This window comes from Lindgomyces ingoldianus, assembly GCF_010093535.1.
Source record: "Lindgomyces ingoldianus strain ATCC 200398 unplaced genomic scaffold BDR25scaffold_35, whole genome shotgun sequence".
In the NCBI taxonomy this organism is placed as follows: domain Eukaryota; kingdom Fungi; phylum Ascomycota; class Dothideomycetes; order Pleosporales; family Lindgomycetaceae; genus Lindgomyces; species Lindgomyces ingoldianus.
Window position 1 is genome coordinate 51,090 of NW_022985196.1, and position 27,829 is coordinate 78,918.

Consider the following 27,829-nt stretch of genomic DNA (forward strand, 5'->3'; position numbering starts at 1 on the left):
CATCAGTGCAGGGGATCAATGAAAGAATTAAAAAATCCAAGAGGAATTGACAACACCCAAACAAGAGGAGAGAGGAAAGTAGAACAAAACAAAGCTGGAGATGATGAGTGAATTAAAGCACTTGAATATGCACACAGGCTGGAGCAGACGCTTTGTACCCAAGGTGCCATGTCTATCAAGCAATAGTGGCTTGCCCCCAAGACTTGGCTTACGAAGCGATTGGTCTGTCGTCGAAGGGCTGGTGGTTTTGCAGACGTACGGAAACCTCATGGAGAGCCGTAACACGACCGTGGCTCCGAATCGGGTTGGAACGACGTGGGCTGCGCACGCTCATTGTACGAACAGAGACTAAAGTTAGAGACGGCATGTGTGCAAGGGCACCTTCGTGACCAAGAGTATCGTGAACTGTTTTGGCCATCGCTGTCAAGCTGATCCACAGTGCTTCGCAAGACGACACCTACGCCAGATTCCGAGGGCTGCTCGTGAGCTGAGACGAGCCAAGGTGTGGAATGCAACGCTGTCGCTGCTATGTAATAGGGGTGTTTTGGCCGCAGCAACCAGTACTAAAGGCGGAAGGCTATATTTCTTCCCGTTAACTAGTACAACACAGCAAGCAGTGCTGTACCGGAAACGCAGTGTATGATATCAGAGACGAGACTTGGCATGGTGGTGAAGCCGAATCTTGTGCGTCGCTTCGTCTGCCGGTCGGCAGTTGCCCTGCCCACTGCCGCTCTTCTTAATTGGTAGAAGGAACGGGAAACCGACATCTCGGCCAGGCAAGGGTGCGTCTTGTGTTCTGTACACACGTCCTCCAGGTCGTCCGCCTGTTGACCTTTGATTTTTGTGTTCATCATCTCCACCTCGTCCACTTCCCAAGCCTCCACCATGTCTTTCCACCGCCGCCCGCAAGCCGACCAAAGGCGCTGTTGCACATTTGAGCTAGTCCTTGGCGTGCACCGCTCTCGGAGGCCGGCAAAAATCATACTGTCTTGCGATTCATGCATCGCGCTGAACGCCAGCTTGGAACCAGCTCCAGGTGCATTAGTCTTGCGGCTTCTGGCATTATTGAAGCTCAGGACAAAAGTGCCCATGACCTCATGCACAGGGTAAATGTTCCGATAGCTGTCTAAGCAGTGCTTTTCTCGGATCGTGAAGCCGTGTGTTGACAGGCACACTTGATCATATCAATCATCCAACATGGAGGATCTACACGGTTTGTCGCGAATCGATAGGAGATTTGCGCCGACGATCCGCTTACTCTCCGAAGACTGCTTGTTTCACTTTTCTGTTATTTCCATGCCATCTCTTCGAGTTGCCATTCTTGTCAATGCCTCAATGGATTTACCATCGTTACTTCACTTTTTTCTGTTGTTTCCTGCTTCCTTCTTCCATCGGATCCCCATGTTGCCATGATACGAGCGGTGCTGGAAAAAGCAGGATCGTGACAGGCTGGTCTTCAGCCACGGGCTGGATTCAGCTTCAAAACGGTGGCACTAACCTTGAAAGAAAAACAAACTATCGTCAGCCAAACCCGGCTGTTACTATTTCGAGATTTCGTAACCTGAGTTCTTCCGAGATGACTTCAAAAACTTCATAGAGACAGTACTATCGGCTGGCTGTAAGTGTTCCGTCTTGTCTACTTATTAAGATAGGGGCCCAATTCAACCACGTGCACAATCAGGAATAGCTTTGCAAAGCAGGCCTTCCATCGCCACAAACGAAGTCGCTGTCTACAGGCAAGGTTGGTTGTGAAATTCCTGAAGCTAAGTCTTTGCGTTCCTTATTCTTTCAGTTGTTAACATATTATGGGCAGGATTCTACTTATCCAACCAAGCGTCGGGTATCTTCGCCTTTTTTTAAAATAAAATAAAAATCCTCTAATCCCCGACGCAATCACTCAGAAGATGCCACCTCTTCACCTTACATGCGACAATCTATAATAAAGGCCTCCGAGGTTCATAACACCCACTACTTCTGCAGCCTGTAACGCTCTTTTGAGAACTTCTCCGTTTGTATAATTCCGCCTAGGTAGAGCCGCTCGTTGGTTTATCGTCCCAGTCCGCTATCCGATGACTGCGGCGGTTTTTGATTCACCTGGACTATCGAAAAGAACGTAGTACCAACCCAGGACCCCTAGGAAAGACTATGGACAAGTCTTCCTACGCTCCCGATTGTATACACGTATTTCTTCCCCCGGCTCGCAGTCTTACGAGGCTAGTGCGCGTTGGGCTAAAGCAGCCTCCAAGTACTTCAACTCAAGATCTACAAGGCAATACTTGGATGAAAGAGGCAGTGGAGTGTCCTATGCATATCATTTTGTTGGAGTAGACATTTCGGATGATGAAATCGCACTAGAGTGACCCGCCCCGCCAACCCCTTACAGTAAATACCTGGATATAACAACACTCTCTCTGTAAAGAGATTGCAAGGTATCTCTTGCTTTATGTTGATTTAAATCTGAGGTTTCTAGAACGTTAAGCCTTTGGGTCCTTCTCAGGAGTGATATTCATTATCTTGAACGTAGTCAGAAGCAGCAGGGCTTCCAACGGGCCGTACTACGATCCGTACAAAGTGAACCGTAACGGTCACGTGTTCAGTACGAACGTACTGAGTTTGTAAGCCGCGCCGTACGTTTAGTGATGCCCTAGGTACGGTACGTAGTACAGATTGTATTACCCTTTTAGGGAGTTTGTATAGTGATTCTAAAGGAGTAGGAGGGCTGGTGTAAGGCCGAGATGGTCCTTACGCGCGACGGGTATATATACTATTCTGTACGCAGAATCAACTGTTGGTTGATTATTCGCACCTTTTGGTTGTATTGGCGCAGTGGTACAGAGCTCCGTCCTTACAGCTGGCGAGCAGAAGGCCTGCAGGAAGCGTTTAGGGGAGTTTCTAGGGTTCTAATTAGCTAAAAGTTTTAAGTAGACGCTTAAATCTCTTTCTATATGTTTTAATCTATCTATCTGCTGTCTATCGCCTTAAAAATGCCTATTACTAATTATTTTCAATTGCAGAGTTATCCATCCACACGCCTTGCTCCCCCACAGGCCTCATCTAGTTAACTTAATACTAGTCTTTTAGACTGCAGCAGTAGATAGCCATAGCCATGTTGTTTAACGCCTACTAAGGAAGCATAAGGTTAACGTTAATAGAGAGCTCTTACCTAATAGGGTACTGCTACCGCAGCACCTATAGGGTGCATCTAGAAGAGAATTGGTTATCTTATGGTTAATTAGGCCTTAATCCAGCGTCTCTAGAGGCCTATTATCCTAGTTGTTTAACTAGAGTACGGCGTAATTCAATTAAATCGTACTACTTGTACAGATCGCAGGAGCCGCAACAGTTACAATACGTACACAAAACCTCACTCGTACAGGCCTCAAAATCGCCTACTCGTACAGTACTACTCCTTGTTAGAAGCCCTGGGAAGCAGTTTCACGAGGTTGATTGGGACACTTTGAGTAGCATTCATATCAGCACGATCAATCCAAACTAGAAATTTACTACGTGGGTGGATTTTTGGCATCCCAGCATGTCATGTTGAAATATGTTGCGAAGCACGGGCAAGAATCACTTCGACCAATATCCTCGGGGAAAACCAGATCTAGTGGGTGGTTTGTATCGAGTCATCGCATCAATCCCGGCCGCCCTTTCCCGACCTCATCAAGGTAATCAGCAGCGAAGGACTCAAGGTCGAAGGACTGCCTCCGATGGAAATCACTCATTTTCTTAGGAGTGATGAGCGCTAGTACTTAGTCGCTGGGTAAAATTTAGCGGCGCGAGATCAGGCCAACATCTCGTCCTACAGACCTTCAACTTGGACCCAAGGGGTATCCTATCTTCGTCGCCGAATGTATTGTCCGAGGCAGACATCTTACGAGTAGTAGTATAAGACAATGTTAGGTCGCGAAAGGCTCAGTGTTCAGTGCAACCATTTAGCAAGGTTTAGTCAGCTCACCGGATGATGTTGTGTATTTCCTGGGTTGATTTGAGACCTAGAAAAATGAATCTCGACTTCGGAAAATGCTCACTGCTAACACTCCCAATATCGAGTCTACCTTGTGAGCACTTTAAACCCTACCTGTGTACACTTCAATTTCACCGGATATCGTGCACTGCAGAATCATGCCTTGTTTCTACCTCTCCAATAGCCCGATACTGGCACCAGATCTACACCGGAATGCGGGTCATTGAATGTGCGAGCCGGCGAAAAAGACCATTCAGGGCAAACTTCGCGATGTACAAAAGCCTAATGACGCTAGACTGTTTTCAGCTGACCGGCGTCAAATTATGAGGACAAAAATGTAGGTCCTCTATTTCCGGACATGGTCAAACCGAATTAGACAGTATCTTTCCAGTATACAGCATTCTTCCCTGTAGACGGATCGAAATTCATTGTTGAAACCGTTGAAACTTACTTGACACACGAGGATGGAACATTGTCGCCAAGTCGAGCCGCGGAGACAAACAGACAAACATATAACGGTTCGGAGATGGTGTCAGCAAATGTTTGATGAATGATAAGATTTCGATCCAAGATCATGCAAAAAAGTTTTGGGGGCTGTGATTCGGGTTTGATATGGATAGCGTGATCTCCTCCCCAGTCATCAAAATGGGTGCCCATTTCCCTGTGACAGCATTGAGGCGGAGTTTTGTTGACCATATGTCAAACATCAGGCTGGCCAGTAATATGCTGTCGTAGGTAGACAGTATACTCTTCTTCAAGCTCGGATTCGGGAAAGGCATGATCCCAAGGCAGCGGCAAAGCGGTCCGACAAGGCAGGGGGTCTCCAGCTGTGTGCCTCTTCAGACAATGTCTTGCGGCAAAAATCGAGAGCCCGGCACAAATTCGGCTGTGCTCGCATCATGTGGACGGCTGGTATCTCGGTGCAGTCTGACGATAGGCTGAAAGATTTACATGGTGTTGTGGGGTTGATTTCAGCCTTCCATCACAGCCACTGTGGCTGCAAGGCGTGCCCGAGATGGGGACCTATGGCGGTGAGCGCTCTCCCCAACACCTCCTCAGGCACCGACGCAGCCTTACCCTGCCCCAGACATCAGGACATAGCAGGAAAACACTTAAGCAAAATGCCGGCCAGTTCATGGACACGAGAACGGCACTCTTTTTCCGTCTGCCCTTACATTCTTATATACTTGCTAAGCCATGGCGATCCAGCAACGCCAACAAACAGCGAGTATTTACCTTACTTTCAAGGTAATTCAACTCGTCAACCAGCTCCGTCGCCGCCTCAAGCCGCGCGTGCTATCACCACAGACTAATGATGCTATTCTTGGCTCGTCGCCATGCCTCGGCCTAGAAACGAAGGCTCTCAAGAGCCTGGAGAGGGGGCTGTCGCGAATTAGCGGCCTTCAACACAAGCAACTGTTCCATCACTCCTCGAACAGAGTCTGCAAGAGTCGCAAGAACATCAGGCCGTCACCGAAACCTCAGACTTCGGCAGGGAAAGATCCGACGAACCAAAACCCCTCTCGCAAAGAGCTGCAACAGTATGCGCCACCCTCCTTATACTGTTTGGTTTCACTACATGTCTGGTACTAAGCTTTTGGAATAGTGTGCTTGAATCTCTCGACGGAAACATCAACATCAACCCTCCGGACAATGCATTGAGCGCCATCGCAGGAAACGACAAACTCTTTCTCAAACAAAACGACACACTCAACTTCGAGCCATGTTCCTTGAAGGACATCATCAGTAACCTAGCCCTTGTCCACGAGGGTCTGCGAGTGCTCTATACAGTGCGCTCTCAGTACGATGACCAATGGCTCATTGCGCAGGGCCTCGAAATCGGATTAAGCATCGACGAGGCCTTTATTGCCAACTACGAGCATTTGCTGCTGCGGCTGCAGACGCAGCTTGTTGACGTGTTGACGCGCAAGGTCATCGAGGCTTTGATCGAGGGCAACCACGACAAACGCCAACGTCGGCTGCTCAATTGGTTCTTCGAGTACTCCGGCAACCGGCGGCCGCTTAGCACAACATGGCCATGGTCCATCAAGCCGTCGCTGGCTGTGCTATGGGGAGTGTGCTGGATGTTTTACGACAACGCTGCTCCAAACGGCAGCTCTCGAGTCCCGCAAGCCCGGTTCCTGCAAGATGAATCGTTCCAATGGCGAGCACCCCAGCCAAACCAATGTGAGCATGCTTTTTTCTCCATCGTCGCTCTTGCATCCGCAAACAGCAAGCAGTCAGGCAGTGTGTTTGTTTCATTGCAGCTTCAGGTGCTAATTCAGGCGTGAAAGCAGACTTCAACTACGGGCTGGAGCTCACTGGCACGCAGTCGGCTCCAGAAGCGCAACAGAATGGGCTCGGGGAGGTCGGATCCGATGTGGGCGACCTGAGGCATTTGTCATACGGCGGTCCGCACGTGACTAGCCAGCACAGCCGCAGTGCTCGCAACCCCGGGACACGGCCCACCTATGCTGATCGTGTCCGGCAATCTGGTAAGTCCGTGTGTGCCATTTGTGCATTTCTTGCTCTGAGTCACCCGCCGTTCGCCCCTCCTTGAGCAGGAGCCCTGGTTGCCTCAGATTTACCTTCAGTCGTTACGTTTCAGCCTTTTGTATCCGAAGATTGACTCCAGGCAGGCCCAATCCCCGTCGGCATAGGCTCGACAGCCTTCCCAAGCCCCACCACTGCGGCCACATATAATAATTACGCGTCGGGTTCCCACGCGTCCGCCAGCATACCAAGTCACGATAATAATTTTTCGCCTCAGCATCCAGGCATTCCCCCAACCCAGCTCTTAGTGTTCCCGCAACTACATGTGGACAGTACCAGCGAGTGGTCACAGTTTTATGATCCCGTCACCTCTCCTTTGCCACAACGCCACAGAAATTCAAGTCATCTGAACGTAAATCCAGTCATACAAGTCACCGCGGACGCCAGCGGCCAGGCACAGGATAACGCAAGTTTTGCTCAGCCCCATCCAGATTTCAGTCCCTTCATATATCAACGACCTGCTCCTCGGCAGCCTCAGGCTCAACAGTTAGATCCGAGCACCAATATCACAGAATTTGCAAATTCTTCCTACACCATGGGAAACTGCCCGCCAGACGCCTCGCCAATCCACACCACTCAGGTTCTAAGACACGAGCGAACAGTCTCTAATAATTCTAATTCGAATATGCCCACTCCCGTCAGCATAGCGGCACCCCACTCCCCTCTAAGATCACCTATTGGCGATCGAAGGCCATCCATCGGCAGCTCCATCGGACACGCGCGGCAAGACTCTGAAGAACGTTCCTCGCAAGATGGCGACGACAATAATGATCTCTCGCCTCGGAGAAATCATGCCTACAAGCGGTCTGAGGAACCTCCAAGGAACCGAGAGGGTAAAATGGTCTGCAAGCACAAGGAATGCGCTGACTTGACATTTGATCGGAAATGTGAATGGAGGTCAGTAATCTCTCTCTCTCTTTCAACTCTAGGTAACACCGTCGCTAACATCTTATTAGCAAGCATATGGACAAGCACGACCGGCCATACAAGTGCATCGTCAGAGGCTGCGAAAAGCTACAAGGCTTTACCTACAGCGGCGGATTGCTCCGTCACGAACGTGAAGTCCACAAGATGCACGGCGGCACCAAGAAATCTCTCTTCTGCCCCTTCCCAGATTGTAAGCGCAGCTCGGGCTCCGGCTTTACGCGGAAAGAGAACCTAGCCGAGCACATCCGCCGGGTACACCGCAGGACAAGTACGTCCTCTGATCTGGGTAACTTGGTTATCCCACGACCGGAGTCCCAGGATGGATCTGCCGAGGTGCATCTTGCAGACTCTCCATACCAACGCATCAGCGAGCTTCCAGAAGACCTTCATCTAGGTGCGAAGAGGAAACGTATGGCATCAGATGCTGGATTCTCGGACGAAGGCGACGAGCATGATTTGCGTGCGGAAGTCAAGAGGCTGAGGAAAGAGAACGAGGAGAAGAACGCAAGGCTCCGGCAACTAGAAGCTGCAGTCATGGCTCTCCAGCAGAGCCGACGGTAACAATCAAGATAGAATTCTGTAGTACACTATAGTTTGGCGACAGCACGATTTAGGCGACTACTTTTCTTTGTATTCGATAATTTTTACAACGCAATCTTTAATGACATGGACCCAACAGAACGGGGTATGGCGATGGCGAACATCGAATGGCAGCATCAATGTATGGCGGTGGTTTCCTTTTTCTTCTTTATCCAACTTCACTTCTCTGGCAGAAGGACGCTCGTTGTACAGTTTCTTGAGTGTCCCGTTCCGCCCCTTTTTATACATACGGTGTTTTTCCTATTATTCTACTATGGTATCCGTCCTTTCCTGCATTTAAGATTGAGAATGTAAACGTGTGTCTGGATACACACGATAATGATTTATACGACGGCCAATCTTATTTGTTGAGCGATTTCTACACTCATTCATACGACATGATATGGCACAAAGGATAGACTGGTTACACCATCACTGCCATTTACAATTCTTCAATGTGTATGCACGGTCGCTACTCGCTAGAATAATAGAAAAACTCCAATCTGATATTTCACACCTCCTTGACGTGATAATGATGCATTATTCCAATCAACAGCGCTGAAGTTGAAATCCAGTGAGAGGAGGTTGAAATTGGGTTTTGTTGATGCCTGAACGCCTTTTCCTTGTAGCCTAAGCGGGTTGGGACTTAATATGAGGCAGCAACTCATCGATTCCTATAAGGCTCGCTGCCTAATCTACTCACCCTTATTTCGTGTTTCCAATAGAGGCCTCTACCTTCTCTTTCTCTAGTCCTATCCTAGCTAAGCCTTCTTATCAGCTCGCTCGTTTGTTCTATTATAACCCGACGACACCGGTCTGTACAAGGTTTAGCGACCTGAACATCAGGCATTTAAAACGAATAGGATCTAATGTGACCTATCCAAGAAGGATGCAAGGCAAGGCAAACGCAAAACCTTCCGCATTAAGATCCACTTCGTATGCAGAGACGCGGTGCTCTCCGTGCAGAACAACACCCCAGAGTCATCTCATCTAGAGTTGTGCCGTTCCCTCCGGGCTTACTCTCCTCCTCATTTGATGGTTCCCGCCTTCATCCGCTTGTGGGTGGATGAGGTACGTAAGCCACCCTTTGTCCCGTCACCGGGAAGAACTCCAGCCAACCTTGCAGGCTGTACACGAGGTACGACAACCCGCCATAGTACAAAGTGCAAAAACTAATCTATCGGGTGCGTACAGCTTCCTGCCTCGCCTGTTTGTTGAAGTGAGTCATTTCATCACCACTACCATCACCACAAACACAACCGACTAAAAAGTACGAACCGAGGATGTCGCTGGTGGGCGGTGTACCTACGCCCGTGTCCCATGCTGATTGGCAGCATTCCTGCACATGACTGCGCGACAGCGTGACAGGTCACCGGGCGTGATTTTGGCGGACGGAACACCCTGTAGGCAGCGATGTGTGCATCCTTCGTACATTCTACTGTAGCCAAACGAGGATAGAGGACCGAAGAACCGTAAACGGTAGTGAGTGGTCTAGAAGCTAGGCTGGGGTGAGGTCTGATTAACAATGCAGACGAGGCGCGGATGCCTGGCGAGGATCTGGTTGGTTGGGTGGCGGTGCAGGTGGCGGGGTGTCGTGCATGGGTGCCTGGGTGTGGCGTTGACCACTTCGGGACGCTTGAGGAAGGACGGAAACAGGGATGGCGAATGGCAAATCGCGAAAAGCGAAAGGAAGCCCAGAATTTCGAGATGCAATTTTGCCTGGCTTTAGGTATGTATGTTCGCGCTTCTGGAACTGTAGAGGACTTTGTTCATCATGCATGGTTCTATGGATCCGTATCAACAGTGAGACCTAAACTGCCTTGCCTCCTTCGAAGCACACAGTGTCGTACACAATCAGCTGCCAATCTTTTACCCCGCAACGGCCCATGCCGTATTTAGCGGATCCTTGCCACATTACGTGTTCCTGCCGCTCAAAGATTCGAGAAGCCGTCCAAATCGTCCCTTTTCGCTTACTACACAAATTTACAAACTGTTCACTGCAAGGTTGTGACCGATGTGGGTTGGCCCTTCTTGTTCGTAGTGGCAATATCCAATGTTAAACGGCTTTGGTTGCCTTTAATTATCACTTTTAAACATTTTTACGCCGCTTGGTGGTCCTGTATATGCACCACCGTCAGCTGCTATCATAAATAAAGACAAGCAGTTCTAATTCTGAAAAATTAATTCGCTTGATCATCCATTCAGAGGTATAATGATGGCGAGGACTGGGGACGTGTTTCCGAAGCTGGGTCTGATATAGTCCTACATAAACACTGGTTGTTCTTGAGATACCTAAGCAGAGTATAGAGAGACTCCAACCCTACTTTCGTCCTCGACAGGAATAAATTAACCTAGCTTCTGCCTAGCTCAACATTCGCCCTCAAATTTATGTTTCCCCCGGCCTGTTCTTCTACGCTTGTCACCGTCCTCGAACGACTAGACAAGTCGATGCCCCGACTCTGAGCCAGCTGCTGCAGAACAGCATCAGATATCTGTCCCAGCCACTGCGTCGCTTTAACCCCAGCACTGACCCGCTTCGCCGAGATAAGGCCTCCAAATGTTGAGATAATAACTTGATGGGCATCGTCGGCAGCGGAGATACCCTCGAAGACATTTGTTCTCACTTCGTCTACGTGGTGAGACGCTCGAGCGCATACCGCGAGGCATTCTTGGGCCCCGTCAATTTCCTCAGATATTTGTCCTCTCTCGGCTTCATTTTCATCTGTTATATCGTTTCCATGGATACGGAGTGCTTCCAACTTGTCGTCGAGGTTCTTGAGGTGTTCTTGGAGGTCGGCCGTCGTATTTTCAAGCAATTCTTTGAACTCTTGAATGGCATTCGCGCTTACGGCGGTCGCGCGTCTACAGGATGTATTTAATTAGCTTCATAGGTATGCGAAAGGGCCACAGCGGATACGTACAGGTTGGCATCACCAATTGCAATCCTAATGGTAGATTTGTACCCGGCGAGCAGATTCTTAAAGCCCACAATATCATTGCCCATATATTTTAGCTTTGCCCAATCCCGAAAGCTAGTCTTCGATTTTCCAGAATGCGTAGTGCAATTTGCAATTACTTCCTCGAAGTCCTTGCAAACCTTGCCGCACCGGAGTAGAGGGAGTCGAAGAGACTCAAATTGAGCCTCGTTTATGGAAGCAAGCTCTTGAAGAGACTATATAAAATTGCTGAGCGCCTCGAGTTCCTCTCTAAGCTCACGAATTTCCCTTTTGTTACTTTGGAAACTTTTAACCGTTTGGTTGAGCAATACACTAGAATTGAAAGCAAACATGGCAGGAGTAAGAACTCCAGAAGAAATACTTATCGGTTCAGCCATTTTCACATTAAATTTAAATGAGTCCGCGAGGATCACTGTAGCCTTGCAGAGAGTATAAGTTATGAAAGTAGTGATGTATTGTGGAATGGGGGTCCGAGGAGCTATTTGATCTATATAGTATGATAAGACGCCAAGCTCAAGGTTGATTAGGCGGCCCATCGTAGAGCCCTCTAGCTTACAATAACAGATAGGGGACAAGACACTTAAAGATCAAGAAGAAAGCAATCAGTGTAGCTATTATTAGCTAGCGCTAGTCAAGAAACGACAATCGTACGACGTTTGTAGGAACCCTGCTAGCGCTAACCCTTCAAGCAAATCAACTGCAACCATCGTGTATAGCTCCGAGCTAAAGCCTTCTCATCTCCCAGAAAGAGCTTGCCATCTGGCGCCGACCTTCGCAAATCTTTTAAGGCAATGTACAATAAATTTTGAAAACATCAGCGCTGGACTAGGAGCAACACAGATTATTCAGGTACAGGCTGAAGGTTTGTCCCCGCTGAATAACGGCCCCCTGGAGGAGCTATCCCCTCCCGGGCAACATCTCGCTCATATAGCAACGCAGGTCTGCAGCCGAGCTTTTTCAAGACCTCAAACTACGAGTCCTACAAAAACGTCAGCCCTAAGCGTGTGCCGGACACATGTGTATGGTTTTTGGAGCATCCAACCTTCCAACAGTGGAAAGACAGCAGCGGCGACCACCTTCTCTGGCTCTCTGCCGATCCTGGCTGTGGCAAGTCGGTCTTGTCGCGAGCACTGATCGATGAGAAGCTGTTAGGCGAGGAATCTGCTACAATTTGCCACTTCTTCTTCAAAGACAACGATGAGCAAAATAACATTGCGACTGCGCTGTGTGCTCTCCTGCATCAGTTTTTCTATGCACATGAAGACCTCCTCCAAAACACGTTGTTTCGGCTATGAAGAAGTGTGGTCACTCACTGAAGAATGAATTCGAAGATCTGTGGCAGATTTTCTTATCTGCTGCATCGGATTTGACTGCTGGGGATGTCCTCTGCATCGTTGATGCGCTCGATGAATGCCGGCAGCCCGACCAGAACAAACTCATCGGCTACCTAGAGCGCCTCTACAGCCGATCTTTAGGCAAGCCCAAGTCGGGATCTAAGTTGAAGTTCCTAGTGACTAGCCGCCCATAAAATGAAATTGAGCTTGGATTCTCTAGAATAACGCGGAATCCCCCGACTATTCGACTGGCTGGGGAAGAAGAATCGGAAAAGATCAGTCGTGAAATTGAGATCATTATGAAAGCGAAAGTTAGGGAGATAGCGGGGGAGCACTATACGAAGATGTGCGATCATCTCTACATAGACAACTCTGCAAAATTCCTAGCAGAACCTACCTCTGGCTACATTTGACTTTGGATGAAGTCAAACATGCACTAGGAACGACGGAGAAAAAGTTGCTCAAGGTCATCGACATATTGCCCAGATCAGTTGAGGAAGCATATGAGAAAATTCTAGCAAGATGCACAGAGAAGGAGGGAAGGAAATTGCTGCAGATCATTTTTGTAGCCCAGCGCCCACTGACGTTGAGCGAAATTGATGTAGCTCTAGAGAGTAGACGGGATACAGCTACCTACGCGGATCTCGACCTTGAAAGTGATTGGAGAATGAAGGAATGGATCCGCAGATCGTGCGGGTTGTTCATTACTATATAGTACGCCAACGCGTCTACTTAACCCATCAAACGGCAAAGGAGTTTCTAGTTCGGGAAATCAACGAAGTTTCTAGGCCCCATGGGTGGAGACATTCAGTCGACCTCCAAAAAGCGCATGAAATGCTCTCTGGGATATGCATTACTCATTTGCTCTTCCAGGAATTCCAAGAGGACTGTGTCCCCAGGTCATCCGCTGTTCAAGCATATACAGAGAGGTACGCATTCTTAGATTATTCGGCAAATCACTGGATATTTCATGTACAGGAAGGACATATAAGTAGCCCTGTGTGGGTTTCGAGAACCGCAAAACTCTGCGAAATCGGTGATGGATTCTCTTCTGCATGGTCTAAGATCTACTTTACGTCAAAAAATATCTCGTACCTGTCATCTCATCAGTCAAAACAATCTGCGCTGTACTAGGCAGCGGTATTTGGGCTCATTCATGAGACAAGATTCCTTCTAAATAGCGGCATGGACCCGAATCCAAAAGGCGGCTACTTTGGGAACGCGCTTCAAGCAGCAGCACGCCTTGGTCACACAGGAGTGGCAAAGATGCTACTTGATTCAGGCGCAGACATCAACACTTGGGGTGGTGCATATACTACTGCATTACAAGCTGCATGTACCTTCGGACAAACAGCAGTGCTTGACCTACTGCTGTATGCATAACGAATACTTCAAGTGATGTGCAAGCTCACTGTGAGCCTAGAGTTCCATCGAACCTCCGTTGCAGGCTGGTTATTATTACCACAGACGCCTTAACAGCGGCAGCAGGGAACATAGAAAATGGGAAAGAGCTGATGACGCTTTTTTCAAGCGACGGGGAGACGAGGTCAAGATTACAGAGGAGGTAGTCAAAGCGACAGAGAATGGAAGAGAAATGATAGAGCTTCTCCTTAAACGATGGGGAGACGAGGTCAAGATTACAGAGGAGGTAGTCAAAGCGGCGGCAGGGAATGGAGAAGAAATAATAGAGCTTCTCCTTGAACGACGGGGAGACGAGGTCAAGATTACAGAAGAGGTGGTTAAAGTAGCGGTAAATAATTGGAGACACGGAAGAAAAATAATGGAGCTTCTCCTTGAATAGCGGGGAGACGAGGTCAAGATTACAAAGGAGGTAGTTACAGAAGCGGCAAGGAATATTGAACATGGAAGAGAAACAATAGAGTTTCTCCTTGAACGACGGGGACACGAGGTCAAGATTACAGAGGGAGTGGTTAGAGTAGCGGTAGGGAGCACTGAACATGGAAGAGAAATAATAGAGCTTCTCATTCAGCTACTGGGAGATGAGATCACAGAGAAGGTAGTTAAAGCAGCAGTAGAAAACGAAGAAGTAATGGCCCTTCTTCTCCCCAAGCGACGGGGAGTCGAGATGAAGATCATATAAGAGATTCCCAATGCATTGGCAGGGAATAGGAGTCATAGAGGAGAATCACTGTAACTGCCCGAGAAAGACCTAGGTACAGTGCGAGAAATATTTCGCACAATGTCGAGTCGCTTCGAACATTTTCACCCAACTTTTGCTAGGGTAATGCTTAATGGTCGTTGGCTTTACATTAAGTCTAGGAAGCTAGTTCAGGAGTCTGTATAGTCGTCTCTAGGGCTAGCTAGGGGTTGTATAGAGTAATAGATAGCTTCATAAAGTTTACACGGTAGAAATCGTGCAGGTACTACTTGAAAGGGGCGCCGATATTAACGCACTGGGGGAGGGTATAGCAATGCACTCTAGGCTCCTTTAACGAAAGGCCATAATCAGATTGTGAACCTGCTGCTTTACAGGGACACTAACTAACACGCACATGATAGTATTGATAGAATCCCCTGATCCGTATGGTCAACCTTACACCAACATACAGTATTAAGAGCAGTGAAATGAGGCCAGAGAGCTGAATATAGATATAATATAATATAGAAGGGAAATGAGGGGCCAAGTAAGGGGGGTCCCACTCAACTAAGCAACAAAGCTATGATCGGTTGGTTTGACAATGTAGTTTGATAGATTTAGCAGGATATGTTGACGTATGAAATACTTCTGTTTCCAGTTTGAGGAATGCCTGGAATGCCCTTGAAGAAGGACCAGAAGCCGTTTGAGGGCGTAGCAGTTTAGGAGTAACGAAGATAGTGGCATGAGAAACGTCATGATAGAGAGAGAAGCAGCAAGGGGAGAGGCTAGAGAACAATTACGATCAGAGGCAAGAAAAGACCAATTAGAGTGAGGGTCCTTGCCCACTGTCAGGTGATGAGAAGGTGGCGTAGGGAAATGGCGAACTGCGTGGCCTGACGCCTCGCACTGTGCAGTTGCCAGAAGAGGGTTTTGGGAGTTGTGGATGGAACTGGGTAAAATTTTGAGGGAGAAATGGTGGCTTAGATTTCCGGGACGTGAAAAAAAAGAGCGTAGGCACTGTAGGAAATGTCGAAGTAGAGACAAGAGGAGACTGATTCCATACGGTGCAAGGAAAACCTCATAGGCTCACAGTACATATTATACAGTACTATATTGGTGCCAACCGACTATGCATTTTCGCCCACTTTCAACCTAAAGCGCGCTTATTCTTTCAACCCCTCAAGCCCAAAAGAAAGTTTCCACTCTTTCCGCCGTCTCCAGCAGCACCCCCACCGGGTAGATACGAGACATTCGGGTTCCTCGACAACATCTGTGCGATATCCTTCTGCGTCTCAATCCTCCTGATCAAAATTAACCCATCCCCACTCTTCGCAACCGCCTTACTAATCGTATCCGCAGCCTCAGCTTCGCCCTCCGCACGAATAACATTCGCCTGTCTCTCCTGCTCGGCCTTCTCGACGACGAACCGGGCGCGTTCAGCCTCTTGCTGCGCGATTTGCTTCTCCTCGACGGCTTTCGTGAACTCCTTGCCGAAGGTCATGTGTGTGATGGAGACGTCTTCGAGGGCGATATTGAATTCGTTTGCGCGCTTGAGGAGGTCAGTTCGGATGCGGTTCGAGACGGCTTCTCGTTGGGTGATGAGCTCGGCGGCGTCGAATTGGGCGACGATGGCTTTGAGGACTTCGTTGCCGATTGAGGGGAGGACGCGCTCATCGTAGTCGAGGCCGAGGTTCTAGGTCGCTGTTAGATACTGTGGTTATAACTCAAGAATAATACATGTTGTGTACTCGATATCCATATCTAGAAGAAGAGTCCTAGATAATGAACAAGAGTATAGAGCAGACATACCTGATAAATCTTCGGCAACATCTTCACCTCCGGCCGATGCAACACCCTCAAAGTCAAAGTCACCATCTGCAAATCCTTACTCCCCGTCGTCGTCGAGATATTCCTCGGCCTAGTCCGCACGTCGAAGATAATACTCCGCTGCAGCCACGGAACCAGGAAATGTGTGCCCTCGTTCACAACAGTCTCCTTCACACCAGACAATCGGTCGAAGATGACAGCGCGGGTGCCACCCTTGACGTCGTAGATGGAGGCCTGAATGAGGGCTGCGGCGGCGGCGCCGGGGACAACCCACCGGAAGAGGGATTGTGGAAAGGCCATGGCGGAGGGCGGAGTTGGTGGGGAGCAATGGAAGATGTGGTGGTGGAGTCGGAAAAATTGAAGCTTCCATCATTGCCGGGTTCGGTACGGTAAGCTCGGGAGAGATGTCACGTGCCGAGGAAGCAAGGCTCCATTGACATCATTGATCTCCACCACCAACTCATTGTCGCCACGTTACGTCCACAACTCCAATATCATCAATTTTTTAAATACACATTGGTCACAAAACGCAGGAATGGCTGGTGGTGATAAGGTTCCAGGACAGTACGTTGTCCCATTCCAGTCAATGCTCGCGATGCTCGAGCAGCAGTTCTCATCCTGCAGCTTACTCAAATGAGCTATTGCGCCTAAGAAACATCACTTACATCCGCCTCTCAGATATCTGGGCTGGTGGGGAAGCCTAGGTATATTCTCCTTGTCTCTAAATATCCTTATCTCGTTTCCTTCTACTCCCAATACCGTTCGCGTGCACTCACACGCCCTCCCAGGTTCCCCACCCCAGAAAGGCGTCACTGTATATGCCATGTCGGCGAACCGCCAAAACCCCCTCGCCGGGGCCATGAACGCCGCCGTTTTCAACACGTTCCGCCGATCGCGCAAGCAGATTCTGTACTGGTTGCCTCCGATGCTGTTGGGCTATGCAACCATGCAGTGGGCGATTGCAAGGTATGGACTCCACGCTTTGCCGATGTTCGGGCTGCACGGGATCCAAATGTTTGTTTTCTGACGGGTGTAGGAATGAGTACCTGAACTCTAAGCCCGGTCGTGCTGAGTACGCTGATGAAGTGTAAGTGGGATTCGGTTGCGAAAGGATGGGTTTAATGTTGTGGCCGCGTACTTGTTTTAGTACACGGGATATGGCATGGAATGGGTGGGTGGATGGCCTGTCAAGTATGGGTTATTTCAATTAGATTTCATTGATCTCGCACTCAGACCCGCCTCTTGGAATCTTTCTCAACATTACCGAAACCTCTAGTTCAAGCTGGAGATCGTAAGAGGAGATCCTAATCCAAAGTTCTTTTAACCGTCCGCCACACCAACTTCCCTCCTTCTTGTCACCTCACTCGGCTTTCCTCACCACCAACCCATACCAAACCTTAACCCCAACAACCCCGCTCTCTACATCCTCCGCTTCCACCCCCCTCTCCTTCACAACCACCACCTCAAACCCCATCCTCTGCGCCTCCTCCACCGTCTCATCCACCCCATGCGCAAAACTTGTTCCCCGGATTTTCACCCCATCCTCCCTTACAAACCCTGCTTGACTTATCCGCCCCATTTCATCATGCATGTTTGTTATGAGTGCGTACCCACCTTTTCGAACGAGGGCCGCGAGAGTGGAGAAGTAGGCAGAGAGCGGTATATGTTCTAGCACTAGGGTGCTGATGACGGCGATGGCGAGGGGGAGGGGTGTCTGGGTTGTTGGCAGCGCCGTAGTTGAGCTGGGGGTTGGAAGGTTGGGAGTATTGACAGTAGGGAAACAATCACACTGCTCCAGACTCCACGTAACTCGTGTCGGGCCTGGATTGCCAGTATGAATAGACCCGAGTTTCCTAGCAGCTACGTCCAACATCCCCTGCGAGAAATCCAGACCCGTGATATGTACATCCTCCTCCTTGGGCCAGGCATAACCCAGCATCTTCGCAGTATTCCGACCGGTCCCACAACCCAGGTCGATAATATGGAGTCTCGATTCTGGAGAATGAGATGCGAGGACTAGAGATAGGAAATCTGGAAGCAGGGTAAGGAGTTCCAGATCGTCGATGGCTTGCAACATGTTGCCGTCGGCGTCATAGACAGAGGACCATGCATTGTAGGCTTCTTGGGTTGGGAGGTGTTGGATTGGAGTCGAGCACTTTGGGGGTGGGGGGAGTGTAGGTATTGAAGATTGGATGCTATCTAGGGTCTGGGATTGTTTGGGGGTGTCTTGGCTTTGGCACTCGGGTTGGCTTGTGGTTGGAGGCCCTTGGGGGAGCGTTGGTGTCTTCATTGTTGGTTCAGTGGGGAGGGGTTGGCCGGCGTCTGAGGGCTCGGATTCGGTGGTTGAGAACGAGGAGTTGAGAGCTGTGGAACGGCCTTGACACAGGTCGATAAGAGATGTGTCGAAGGTCATGTTGATGGATGTTGGTTGTGTCATATTGAATTGAAAGTTCGCAGCCCACGTTGTGTAGCGGCAGGAAAGGAAGGGAAAATGTCACAAGATATCGCGAGGATGACGAGGATAGCGTGAATCGCAAGGATCACACGTCCGACGAATCCGGAAATTTATACGCGCAATTCGGTTCCGGAGATCCCTTCGCCTTGGGCAAACGTGGGGCAAGAAGAGGGGAACAAGCTAAGTGAAAACCTGAAGATCAAATAGATCAAATGGATCAAATGGATCAAATGGATCAATTGAGAGGAGCCTTACACGGAATATATATCATCCACCTTCCCATTATAAGCCCCTTTCACGCATTTTTAGCTCAGTTTCTTTCTATCCATGCCTTGTTCCCCCCTATCACGTTGTGCAGACATATGACTCACATCATGCACGAAATCCACCTCGTCCCGAGGAAACGCCAAGTGATGGTTTGCAAGCCACACCCATTCAAAAGCAAACAGGCGCGGGTGCATTTCCGAATTGTGGTATCAAATGAGAAGAGCCGTATGCCTCGCCGGAATGCAGTGCTACAATACGCTACTAAGCCCGAGCCTTTCTCATCATGTCCTGTCCAAAACTTGCTTTTCGGTATCGTACAAAGTATTGCACACAGTCGTGTAAATTGGCCACTCATTATTGGCGTTCCAGTGCGGGTTCACGGAAAGTAAGTAGTAAGGATTCTGTTCCGATGAGTGACCAAATTCTTCCGCTGAAGGAGCACGCCGCGGAGACGAGAGTCTACCCAGCCATTGCCAAAATTTTCGTCCATGAGAAGGTGCGTATATGCGAAGACACTGGCGTCAAATAAACCAGGCTTTTTAGCTCCAAAAAACCAGTTGTTGCTGCCTAGCAACATTTCGAGAGCTGCAAACGATTCTTCGGCTTCCTTGTAGAGCAGGTTAGAATCAATGACTGCAGAAGCTTTCAGCAATTCCTTCTCCGCAGCGCACCGCAGTTCATACGCAACAGTGAGCCGAACGAAAGGGTTGTTTGAAGCTGGGAGGATGTAGAAAGGTTCGGCGATAGTAGTAGAGTTCGACGAGAGGTAGATGGTGTAAAGCTTGTGGGGCAGGACAGTTAGTCAAATTCGCAAGCTATCAATATCTACACATACCCAAGCTCGCCGTATGCGGTGATCGAGAAGCGAAAGATATGCTTCATATCGCAAATCAGATGGCTCCTCCCTGGCCGAGGCGCTGTTGTTCATAACCCATCTCTGCAGCTTTCCGGACGGAACCGGTTGTGCAGGCTTGGACGGATCCGTCAACGAGGGGAGGAGGAAAGGTAGAGAGCCGCTGGGAGAAGCGTGGTTGTTCGATGAAGCAATTACGAAGTCAATATTGCAGAACCTGAGGTATGCCTAGAGCTTTTTGGATCAGCATCTTGTGAACAATGGCTCTTGCAGATGCTGTGACAGACCTGCCACTTCAGACACGCTGGGTTATATGACGGCGAACCCAATTCGGCGCCACGAGGGGTGGTAAAGACGTGCAGGACATGTCTGTCGCGATTCCGAGGGGCGCGCAGAGGAAGGTCATTCGCAGAGTACGTTAGGAGCGGAAACTTGTCAAACAGACGTTTTATTGGTGCGGGGACTGCAAAGATTCCGGCGCTTGGCTGGGGTCGCTGGTCGCCAGCATTCTCGGAGGGCATTGTCCATAGTCTTGGGATTTCAAAGAGTTCGACGCGCTGGTGACGAAAAAGTTGGAGCTGCCGAGCTCAGCCGCGCGCCTAGACTTGCCGTTTCGAGCGTCATCCCCAGTGATTCTACCCCTTGATCACTATCTCCTGCGAAAGGTTTTATCAAGGTCGTGTTCGCACTTGTCTAAGGTCATCATGGCACCTTAAAGGTACACTTCTAATGAACATTCTACTATCATTTAGTTTATCAAGGCACATCACAATCGCCCAAGACATGAAGTAGGGGGTGGCAGACCAGCTTTGATTAACAAGCGTATATGCCAGTATACACTAAACATTAACTACAGTATATAAGTGGACGTCAAGTCGGAGACTCGTGAAACAACAACACAAGCAAAAGCTAAGCGAAAGGGTATAATCTCACCACGAGCAAACGGCTGGCAATAGTCAAAACTGCTCGTCCTCGTTCCAATGACCTATTTCAAAATAGAGAAGGAAGTAAATACCGAGAAGAGAAGAGAATGAAAAGGTATCTTGGGTATAAATGCAGAAATCCGGGACTAGCCAGATAGAACAAGAACGATTGGTGCTGGAGGCGAAAGCCTAAACTCGCCAAAACATGAGAAACGACCGAAAGACAGTAGGGAGAATGTATAGAAAAATACATCAAAATGGCGTGAACCTCCTCACATCATCATCATAAGCCTTGTTGTCCTCTTCTGAAGGTTCCGAGATTTGTTTCCGCCAGGACCAAGGAAGTTGCTTTGTTGCGAAGCATGATATGCATGTCGATCGCAATACACCTTGCCTCCCACCTCATAATAGTCGTCCCGGAGAACGATACGGCAGACCAGGCAGGTGAAGCACTTCGGGTGGAATTTTTGTCGTTGGTCCGTCTCGAGATATTGGCCCTCAATTCCACGATCGCATGATTTGCATAATGATCCATTGAGTTGATGGTAGTGTTGTTCACAATAGGGAGAGTTTTCGAATACGTAAAAGTCAGCGGTCGGGAATGGATCACGACATGTCCTGCAAACGAAACATTGCTTGTGATAGCGACCTGTAAGACGACCAGACGAATCTTTAACCGACTTGCCAACAATCGGCTCTGAGCAGCCTCGGCATCTACCCTTGCCAGCGGGCGGACGTCTGATGGCTGGATCTCGTAGCTCAGAAGTTGACACCTGTTTTGGAGGGCTTCTTGAAATACCTAAACTCGGCGCTTGATTCGAGCTTTGCGGATCACTTGGTCGCCTCTCATATAAAAGACCTCTTTGGATGGCAGGATCCAAAGGGGATTCCGGAGCGTCCGAGAAGGGCATGGGAGGAGGTTGCAGGAGGGGCGCTGGTGCATTTCCCTTATTGTAGCCTGAAGGCTGGTCCCGATTGTCGAGCCGCGGAGGGGGTATATCCATGAACAGCTCATCAGGACTGGCAGTTCTCGGTATGCGAACCTCGCCGAGGTAATTCATACCTCCCACTTTCGAGGGTTTTCGCGAGTGTGCTGAAGCCACCGAGGCGGGGGGGCTAGATCGCGAACTCGCCACACTCCCGAACCCAGAACTAGAGACGGAATCGTCAGACTGGCCTGAATCTGATGGAGTGTGCAAAGGTTTCGGTGGTAAGTTCTTCTCGTAATCTGGTATTACTGGTAGAGGCGGAACATTGTCCAGGGTAATACCCGATTTAGATCCGGCACGGCTTGAACTCTTGGCAGGGAACATGTTGGCAGGTCGGGGTCCTGACTTGAACGACTCGATGTCTGTAGGTCGTCTTACAGAGCCATTCGATTCGGACGGCCTTCTTGGTCGAGGGGGAAGACCAGCATCCTCCCCGCTTTCTTTGCGAAGTGGGAAAGTCCTCGAGCGACTGTCTTGACCGATTTGAAGTGGCTCCATCGTTTCTTTCTGTAGTCGGTTCAGAAAAGCGTCGATGCCCTCGGTTTGGGGTAGACGAGGGGGGGGCGGCACCCCTCCAGGACCCAGCTTTGGTCGGGAGGGCAATCCTACGCTACCGTTCGAATATGTTGAGCTCCGAGATCTGTTAGATGCTACCGAAGTCCTCTGGTTAGGACCCTTAGAATTGCTATATGTGCTGCTTTGTGTGGCAGTCCTCCTGTGTCCCCGTGTCGGCTCATGTTGCACCGGTGTCCTACGTCCGTTAGAGGTGCTGGGCCTGCTATCCCCCCCTCTCCCATCAAATGGTCCAGGTGCTATTGTGTCCATTCGCTTCACCACACTTTCTCCCCCGTTCATGCGAGGACTAAGAGGCGCATACATAGGGTCCGCCTCTGCGTATCGATGTGAGTAAGTTGGTTCCAGTCGGTCTTTGGACCTTGGCTTTGCTGAGCGAGGTGTCTGAGATGGGAACGGTGGAAACGCGCAATCCATATTCGACGGTAGATCGGGCGAAGGGGGGCTTAAAGGCAGTGGCATGGGACTGGTCGCGCTCCTGTTCATCTGGAAGGGCTGCCTTGCGTTTATCGGCGATAACGGAGAGTAACTCTTCGGGTCGCTGTAGCTACTCAATGGTGTCAATTGGTTTTGCGGTCGGAATGGTTTATCTGTACAATTAGCCAGGGAAGTCCAAGTGTGAAATAATATACTCACTGGCAGCAGAAGGGTCAATTCTTGGAGGTGGAGGCACGCGACCTGGTCGAGCTTGGTTTGGAGAGTTGGAACTGAATCTCGACGCGCCAAAGGTTGCGGCACGATCCAGCTTGGGAGCAGTCGGTTCGACTGCCTCTAGAAGGTAGGTTAGAGTTGTGGTTCAGTAGAGATAAACATGTCGAGGCAACATGTCGAGGCAACATACGTGCAGAGGATACGGCACAGACATGGTCGGCCAATTGTGAGATGTCAATATCTACACCGCAACTTGAGCATTTAATAGTGGGCAGGAAGCTCAGTGGCCGTTCGCTAGTGGCCATGCTAAGCTCTCCCGGATGTGATTGTACCAGTCAATGGTAATCGAAGAAAGGCGCAAAGGTCGATAGGTTTGTGTCCAGTAGTTTGCGATCTGGTGTCGATTTGACGTCGGTGGCATGGAGATGGAGTTGAAGTGGAGGAGACGAGTATCAAGAAGGCTGATGTGGCCGGCGAGGGTCAATCCCTGAGCTGCTCGAGCGGAAGGATCTGCAGCTTGCTGAATTCGAGCGACTGATGGGGAAAAGGTGCCGGAATTAGGATCAGATCTGTTAACGGCAGCGGGAGAAAGAGAGGCGGCTCGTTGCCCACTGGCAAAAGTTGACAAGCTAGACCCGGTTTGAAAAGAGCCTTTAGCCCCACGCGCGACACTGGTAATGTTGGATATTTTGCGAATAATGAGAAATAATATGGAAGCAAATGAGCTCTCAACGGGCAGCACCTTCTCATCAACACGACACAAGGGTAATCAGAGAGGGAAGAGGGAACGCGACCAAGGCAAGCTCAATGGTTCGAGGAGCTTTCTGGGCTGCAAGTCACCCGCGCCAGTCCCTGAACGAGGCGTCGCGGACAGGGCTGGGCGGCGGCTGTGATTCGACGGATGGCTGCTGAAGCATGCACGGAGCTCGCGGCTTGCAGGTTCGTGCGGCCGATGTCGTTGGAGCTCCACTGGCCGCAACACACAAACCCACCGTGCAAGAGAGATGATGAAACGAAGCGGCCACGCGCTGTCTCGTTGGACGTCGCAGGCGCCGGCCAGAACGGCTAACTTCGGAGTGCTGAGCGGCTGTTAATGAGGCTGAAGAAAAATTGATCAGAGAGACGTACAGAGCGAGCCGTGTCGCCAAGAGGCCAATATGCGAGAGGAGGATCACAACTGAGGTCCATGCTCAGGAGAACGCCATTAATTGTCCAAATTAATACGCGTTGATTGGACGAATTACCCAGCCACTTTCTCTGTGCGATCTCCGCCGTTTTCCTGCTGGGACAGGCAGCACACCGACAAGCGCCTCCTGTCCTCCCAAAAGCGTAAATCCACCGCCAGACAGGGAACCTTTTGCTTCTGTTCTCCACTCATCTGCCGCGTCGATGCTGGGCGGTAAAACCGCATTAAGACGGAATGCCGAAGTTTGCAAAGAGTCTGTATCAGATGGCGCCACAGGTCACAGGGCCTTAGACCTCGATGTTTCGGAATATCAGAAACCAACGTTCATGGAGGGCTCGCTTGGAGCATGATGGCACCTCTCCACAGGACGGATCGCGCACAGCAGCAGCCATCATGATCGAGTCCTCTGGTGTGGAGCTTATGCGGCTTTCCGGATCCGTCCGCATGTCTACCGGCTCCTAGAGGCTCCATATGCCGTGCCATAGACCCTGCGTGGGTTGACAGTACGTAAAACTACTTCTTTCCGCTGCCGCCGAGGCTCACATCTATCTCGGACTCGTCGGCATACAAGTTCATCTGCAACTGCGTGTGAGATGGCAGACGTGGACACTGTTTCTTGTCAGCCGAGTCAAACCTGTGGACGTCCGCGATTTCGGAGACCAGATCGATCCTGTTTGGCGTGTTCCTTCGATTAGCGTCGAGGAACATTCGCCCCAGCCACAAACAGCTTTGAAGCTGGGAAAGTGTCAAAGATCTTGTCGGTAGCCCCTGTGACCAGAGAGCCTGCTCAAAACGCCTGTAGTCCTTGATCCTGTGAATTACATGGGGTTGTTGCCTTGGGCAACAGCGAACATTAATTTACTCAGGCTTACAGGCAAAGCCATGACGTGAGGTCAGTTCGTCGACAGTGGGTAACAATATCTGCCCCTCTCTCGTATTAGAGACGGTGGATGGCGGGGCAGGTGTCCACAGGACGACTTCGGAGACGCTCACTGTGACAACTCAACTCTGCACCCCGGCCATGTCTACACCTGCGAGTTTATCAGTGGAAGGGGCATTCACATCCGCGTAGGCGAGCCCGTGTGACCTGCATGTAACCAAGTTAGACCTTAGTCAACAGTCACTGCCTGCAGACATTGATATTGTGGTAGCGGGCGTGGCAGTCACCTAGCAGACGCGAGGCCAACAGGATGTGGCACTTATTGGCCTGGGCTGGACTCTTGCGGGTTATGGCGGCATCTTCTAGCTCCAAAAGTGGAGTATCATTGGAAGAAGCGGTGGAGGGAAACACGTTCTCCGGCGTCAACCGGGTAATGAGTGTTGGTGTGTGGTGGTGGGCTTTGTTCTATCGATAAGGACACGAGGATGAGGGGGTGCTTCCACGTATAAAGTGATGACCTCAGGTACAGCTTGCTCTCCACCACCACCACCAGCCGGTCATTCGATTGATTAACTGCTCCCTCTATATCCCTTTCGCGCTCCACCTACTCCCAACTTACTCTCCTACAATCAGCAACCGGGCCATTGCCCCGATAGCCAAGACGTTTTCCAATCTCCTCAACTCGTATGTGCCTCACTATCGTGACCCTCCCTTACTGGGTACTCTTCCTGCCCCTGAGCATTTTTCTAACCTTCCCTCAGCGTCCACCACCCATTCGCAGGCCGACGCACCGCACCTTCGGGCGCAGCATCGGACTTAGACTACCGCAGATAAATTTTCTGTGGTCAGCCAGTCAAAAATTCGCCCATCAACTAGTATGGCGCCTCACGCAGATGACAGCAATGGCTTTGCGAATGGGGGTGGTGTAGAGGTAGCCCCAACCAAGGATCTCTTTACTGTGAACTCTCCCAACGTTGAGTACACCGACAACTTCATCAAGACCAAGTACACTTACCGCACCACGGCGATTTTCCAGAACGCCGACGGTAAGTATGTGGCCGCCCCCAAGGAGACCCTTTACGACTTCAAAGTCGACCGCAAGGTCCCCAAGGTTGGCGTTATGCTTGTTGGCTGGGGCGGTAACAATGGAACTACTGTTACCGCCGGCATCATGGCCAATCGCCGTGGCCTGGTCTGGGAGACCAAGCACGGCAAACGCGCTGCCAACTACTATGGTTCCGTTATCATGGGTTCTACCACTAAGCTCGGTACTGACAGCAAGTCTGGAAAGGAGATCAACATCCCTTTCCATGACCTTTTGCCAATGGTTCACCCCAATGACCTCACCATTGGCGGTTGGGATATCAGCGGCATGAATCTCGCCGATGCCATGGATCGCGCCAAAGTGCTGGAGCCGTCATTGAAGTCTCTAGTTCGTAAGGAAATGGCCACCATGAAGCCGCTTCCCAGCATTTACTACCCAGACTTCATTGCCGCCAACCAAGAGGAGCGCGCTGACAATGTGCTTCCTGGTACCAAGGCTTCCATGGCTCATGTTGAGCAAATCCGCAAGGACATTCAGTATGTTCACAATCACTGGAATTCGCTTAAATCAGTTCTAATGCATCACACAGGGAGTTTAAGGCTGCCAACGGACTCGACAAGATCATTGTCCAATGGACAGCTAACACGGAGCGCTATGCCGACATTCTTGAAGGCGTCAATGACAGCGCCGAGAACCTTCTCAAGTCGATCGAAGCTGGCCATGAAGAGATCTCTCCATCAACCGTTTTTGCGGTCGCCTGTATCCTGGAGCAGGTTCCCTTCATCAATGGATCTCCTCAGAACACTTTCGTCCCCGGTGCAATCGAGCTTGCCGAGAAGCACGGCGCATTCATTGGTGGCGATGACTTCAAATCTGGTCAGACCAAAATGAAGTCAGCTCTTGTGGACTTCTTGATCAGCGCTGGGATCAAACTCACCTCCATTGCCAGCTACAACCATCTTGGCAACAACGATGGCATGAATCTCAGCTCCCAGAAGCAGTTCCGCTCCAAGGAAATTTCCAAGTCGAATGTCGTTGACGACATGGTGGCTGCCAACAGTGTTTTGTACAAGGAGGGCGAGCACCCAGACCACACTGTCGTGATCAAGTACATGCCAGCTGTCGGAGATGATAAGCGAGCTCTGGACGAGTACTATGCCGAGATTTTCTTGGGCGGCCATCAGACCATCAGCATCTTCAATGTCTGTGAGGACTCTCTCTTAGCTTCGCCATTGATCATTGACTTGGTCCTTGTTACTGAGATGATGACGCGTATTGAATGGAAGGCTCACAGTGCTGATGGGGTTGACGCCAAGTACGCTGGCTTCCACAGCGTTCTCAGCATCCTCAGCTACATGCTCAAGGTATGGAATTATCCGACTTAGCATTTGACTCACTTGGCTAATTCTCAACAGGCTCCACTGACTCCAACGGGTACTCCAGTCATCAATGCCCTCGCAAAGCAGCGCGCTGCTCTGACGAACATTTTCCGCGCCTGCGTCGGACTAGAGCCAGAGAATGACATGACTCTAGAGCACAAGCTGTTCTAAAATAATTCCTTGCGAGACTTGAATCTTGCGTTGGACACATTCGAATTATTTTACCATGTCAGTTAGGGTGGAGCTGAGACTACATGCTTGATTCAACATCTATGCTAGAAGTCGGTTTTCTATGATCTATTTGGGCCACTCAATACTCTCACTCAAAACTGCAAGTGGAATCTAAACCCCTTGAATGGGAGTATTTCCGCGCTTAATGTTCTGAC

General features: G+C 50.0%; 12 protein-coding genes across 12 annotated transcripts; 4 read left to right on the forward strand and 8 right to left on the reverse strand.

The window, feature by feature from the left end:
• Window positions 1-27: 27 nt before the first annotated feature.
• Window positions 28-1,091, reverse strand: BDR25DRAFT_359821 (uncharacterized protein; the record flags this gene model as incomplete). Its single annotated transcript, XM_033696154.1, has 5 exons — window positions 28-320; window positions 382-428; window positions 458-596; window positions 626-767; window positions 807-1,091. The coding sequence occupies 5 exons, from the start codon at window positions 1,089-1,091 to the stop codon at window positions 28-30; spliced, it is 906 nt and encodes a 301-aa protein (XP_033542875.1).
• Window positions 1,092-5,057: 3,966 nt separating this feature from the next.
• Window positions 5,058-8,037, forward strand: BDR25DRAFT_78686 (uncharacterized protein). Its single transcript, XM_033699043.1, has 5 exons — window positions 5,058-5,508; window positions 5,574-6,154; window positions 6,262-6,462; window positions 6,607-7,417; window positions 7,477-8,037. Exons 1-5 carry the CDS (start codon window positions 5,165-5,167, stop codon window positions 8,006-8,008), a joined length of 2,469 nt encoding a protein of 822 aa, XP_033542876.1. The 5' UTR covers window positions 5,058-5,164; the 3' UTR covers window positions 8,009-8,037.
• Window positions 8,038-10,334: 2,297 nt separating this feature from the next.
• On the reverse strand, window positions 10,335-11,030 carry BDR25DRAFT_377689 (uncharacterized protein; the record flags this gene model as incomplete). The annotated part of the gene is made up of 2 exons (XM_033697513.1): window positions 10,335-10,888; window positions 10,948-11,030. 2 exons carry the CDS (start codon window positions 11,028-11,030, stop codon window positions 10,378-10,380), a joined length of 594 nt encoding a protein of 197 aa, XP_033542877.1. The 3' UTR covers window positions 10,335-10,377.
• Window positions 11,031-11,433: 403 nt separating this feature from the next.
• BDR25DRAFT_359824 (uncharacterized protein) lies at window positions 11,434-13,700 on the forward strand (the record flags this gene model as incomplete). Its single annotated transcript, XM_033696155.1, has 10 exons — window positions 11,434-11,451; window positions 11,479-11,520; window positions 11,620-11,922; window positions 11,961-12,208; window positions 12,247-12,493; window positions 12,524-12,663; window positions 12,705-12,973; window positions 13,005-13,097; window positions 13,129-13,426; window positions 13,484-13,700. The coding sequence occupies 10 exons, from the start codon at window positions 11,434-11,436 to the stop codon at window positions 13,698-13,700; spliced, it is 1,875 nt and encodes a 624-aa protein (XP_033542878.1).
• A 25-nt stretch (window positions 13,701-13,725) lies between these two features.
• Window positions 13,726-14,454, reverse strand: BDR25DRAFT_359825 (uncharacterized protein; the record flags this gene model as incomplete). The annotated part of the gene is made up of 2 exons (XM_033696156.1): window positions 13,726-14,307; window positions 14,359-14,454. 2 exons carry the CDS (start codon window positions 14,452-14,454, stop codon window positions 13,726-13,728), a joined length of 678 nt encoding a protein of 225 aa, XP_033542879.1.
• A 916-nt stretch (window positions 14,455-15,370) lies between these two features.
• BDR25DRAFT_306258 (uncharacterized protein) lies at window positions 15,371-16,585 on the reverse strand. Its single transcript, XM_033690592.1, has 2 exons — window positions 16,225-16,585; window positions 15,371-16,108 (listed from the first exon to the last, which is right to left on the reverse strand). Exons 1-2 carry the CDS (start codon window positions 16,540-16,542, stop codon window positions 15,587-15,589), a joined length of 840 nt encoding a protein of 279 aa, XP_033542880.1. The 5' UTR covers window positions 16,543-16,585; the 3' UTR covers window positions 15,371-15,586.
• Window positions 16,586-16,709: 124 nt separating this feature from the next.
• BDR25DRAFT_306259 (uncharacterized protein) lies at window positions 16,710-17,551 on the forward strand. Its single transcript, XM_033690593.1, has 4 exons — window positions 16,710-16,806; window positions 16,921-16,946; window positions 17,031-17,208; window positions 17,279-17,551. The coding sequence occupies exons 1-4, from the start codon at window positions 16,778-16,780 to the stop codon at window positions 17,331-17,333; spliced, it is 288 nt and encodes a 95-aa protein (XP_033542881.1). The 5' UTR covers window positions 16,710-16,777; the 3' UTR covers window positions 17,334-17,551.
• On the reverse strand, window positions 17,484-18,843 carry BDR25DRAFT_306261 (S-adenosyl-L-methionine-dependent methyltransferase). Its single transcript, XM_033690594.1, has one exon. It carries the CDS (start codon window positions 18,677-18,679, stop codon window positions 17,603-17,605), a length of 1,077 nt encoding a protein of 358 aa, XP_033542882.1. The 5' UTR covers window positions 18,680-18,843; the 3' UTR covers window positions 17,484-17,602.
• A 142-nt stretch (window positions 18,844-18,985) lies between these two features.
• On the reverse strand, window positions 18,986-20,343 carry BDR25DRAFT_336613 (uncharacterized protein). Its single transcript, XM_033693117.1, has 3 exons — window positions 20,105-20,343; window positions 19,800-20,045; window positions 18,986-19,745 (listed from the first exon to the last, which is right to left on the reverse strand). The coding sequence occupies exons 1-3, from the start codon at window positions 20,336-20,338 to the stop codon at window positions 19,341-19,343; spliced, it is 885 nt and encodes a 294-aa protein (XP_033542883.1). The 5' UTR covers window positions 20,339-20,343; the 3' UTR covers window positions 18,986-19,340.
• Window positions 20,344-20,645: 302 nt separating this feature from the next.
• BDR25DRAFT_269107 (uncharacterized protein) lies at window positions 20,646-23,728 on the reverse strand. Its single transcript, XM_033687146.1, has 3 exons — window positions 23,144-23,728; window positions 22,939-23,073; window positions 20,646-22,892 (listed from the first exon to the last, which is right to left on the reverse strand). Exons 1-3 carry the CDS (start codon window positions 23,256-23,258, stop codon window positions 21,013-21,015), a joined length of 2,130 nt encoding a protein of 709 aa, XP_033542884.1. The 5' UTR covers window positions 23,259-23,728; the 3' UTR covers window positions 20,646-21,012.
• Window positions 23,729-23,735: 7 nt separating this feature from the next.
• Window positions 23,736-24,302, reverse strand: BDR25DRAFT_78840 (uncharacterized protein). Its single transcript, XM_033699044.1, has 2 exons — window positions 24,082-24,302; window positions 23,736-24,032 (listed from the first exon to the last, which is right to left on the reverse strand). The coding sequence occupies exons 1-2, from the start codon at window positions 24,139-24,141 to the stop codon at window positions 23,790-23,792; spliced, it is 303 nt and encodes a 100-aa protein (XP_033542885.1). The 5' UTR covers window positions 24,142-24,302; the 3' UTR covers window positions 23,736-23,789.
• Window positions 24,303-25,588: 1,286 nt separating this feature from the next.
• BDR25DRAFT_395884 (Myo-inositol-1-phosphate synthase) lies at window positions 25,589-27,826 on the forward strand. Its single transcript, XM_033698400.1, has 3 exons — window positions 25,589-26,600; window positions 26,654-27,428; window positions 27,480-27,826. The coding sequence occupies exons 1-3, from the start codon at window positions 25,897-25,899 to the stop codon at window positions 27,612-27,614; spliced, it is 1,614 nt and encodes a 537-aa protein (XP_033542886.1). The 5' UTR covers window positions 25,589-25,896; the 3' UTR covers window positions 27,615-27,826.
• Window positions 27,827-27,829: the final 3 nt, after the last annotated feature.

Bases quoted from the DNA above. Each gene is read 5' to 3' on its own strand.
- BDR25DRAFT_306261 (XM_033690594.1), bottom strand. From the start codon at position 18,679: ATGACACAACCAACATCCATCAACATGACCTTCGACACATCTCTTATC.
- BDR25DRAFT_78686 (XM_033699043.1), top strand. From the start codon at position 5,165: ATGGCGATCCAGCAACGCCAACAAACAGCGAGTATTTACCTTACTTTC. The intron at 5,509-5,573 runs GTATGCGCCACC...CTTTTGGAATAG, and splicing joins TCTCGCAAAGAGCTGCAACA to TGTGCTTGAATCTCTCGACG. The intron at 6,463-6,606 runs GTAAGTCCGTGT...GACTCCAGGCAG, and splicing joins TGATCGTGTCCGGCAATCTG to GCCCAATCCCCGTCGGCATA.
- BDR25DRAFT_306259 (XM_033690593.1), top strand. From the start codon at position 16,778: ATGGCTGGTGGTGATAAGGTTCCAGGACA. The intron at 16,947-17,030 runs GTATATTCTCCT...ACGCCCTCCCAG, and splicing joins GGGCTGGTGGGGAAGCCTAG to GTTCCCCACCCCAGAAAGGC. The intron at 17,209-17,278 runs GTATGGACTCCA...TGACGGGTGTAG, and splicing joins ATGCAGTGGGCGATTGCAAG to GAATGAGTACCTGAACTCTA.
- BDR25DRAFT_306258 (XM_033690592.1), bottom strand. From the start codon at position 16,542: ATGGCCTTTCCACAATCCCTCTTCCGGTGGGTTGTCCCCGGCGCCGCC. The intron at 16,109-16,224 runs GTATGTCTGCTC...ACAGCGACCTAG, and splicing joins TGTTGCCGAAGATTTATCAG to AACCTCGGCCTCGACTACGA.
- BDR25DRAFT_78840 (XM_033699044.1), bottom strand. From the start codon at position 24,141: ATGGACCTCAGTTGTGATCCTCCTCTCGCATATTGGCCTCTTGGCGAC. The intron at 24,033-24,081 runs GTACGTCTCTCT...ACAGCCGCTCAG, and splicing joins TTGGCGACACGGCTCGCTCT to CACTCCGAAGTTAGCCGTTC.
- BDR25DRAFT_395884 (XM_033698400.1), top strand. From the start codon at position 25,897: ATGGCGCCTCACGCAGATGACAGCAATGGCTTTGCGAATGGGGGTGGT. The intron at 26,601-26,653 runs GTATGTTCACAA...TGCATCACACAG, and splicing joins CAAATCCGCAAGGACATTCA to GGAGTTTAAGGCTGCCAACG. The intron at 27,429-27,479 runs GTATGGAATTAT...AATTCTCAACAG, and splicing joins TCCTCAGCTACATGCTCAAG to GCTCCACTGACTCCAACGGG.
- BDR25DRAFT_336613 (XM_033693117.1), bottom strand. From the start codon at position 20,338: ATGCCCTCCGAGAATGCTGGCGACCAGCGACCCCAGCCAAGCGCCGGA. The intron at 20,046-20,104 runs GTCTGTCACAGC...AAAAAGCTCTAG, and splicing joins CAGCGTGTCTGAAGTGGCAG to GCATACCTCAGGTTCTGCAA. The intron at 19,746-19,799 runs GTATGTGTAGAT...CTGCCCCACAAG, and splicing joins ACCGCATACGGCGAGCTTGG to CTTTACACCATCTACCTCTC.
- BDR25DRAFT_269107 (XM_033687146.1), bottom strand. From the start codon at position 23,258: ATGGCCACTAGCGAACGGCCACTGAGCTTCCTGCCCACTATTAAATGC. The intron at 23,074-23,143 runs GTATGTTGCCTC...CCTACCTTCTAG, and splicing joins CTGTGCCGTATCCTCTGCAC to AGGCAGTCGAACCGACTGCT. The intron at 22,893-22,938 runs GTGAGTATATTA...CTAATTGTACAG, and splicing joins AATTGACCCTTCTGCTGCCA to ATAAACCATTCCGACCGCAA.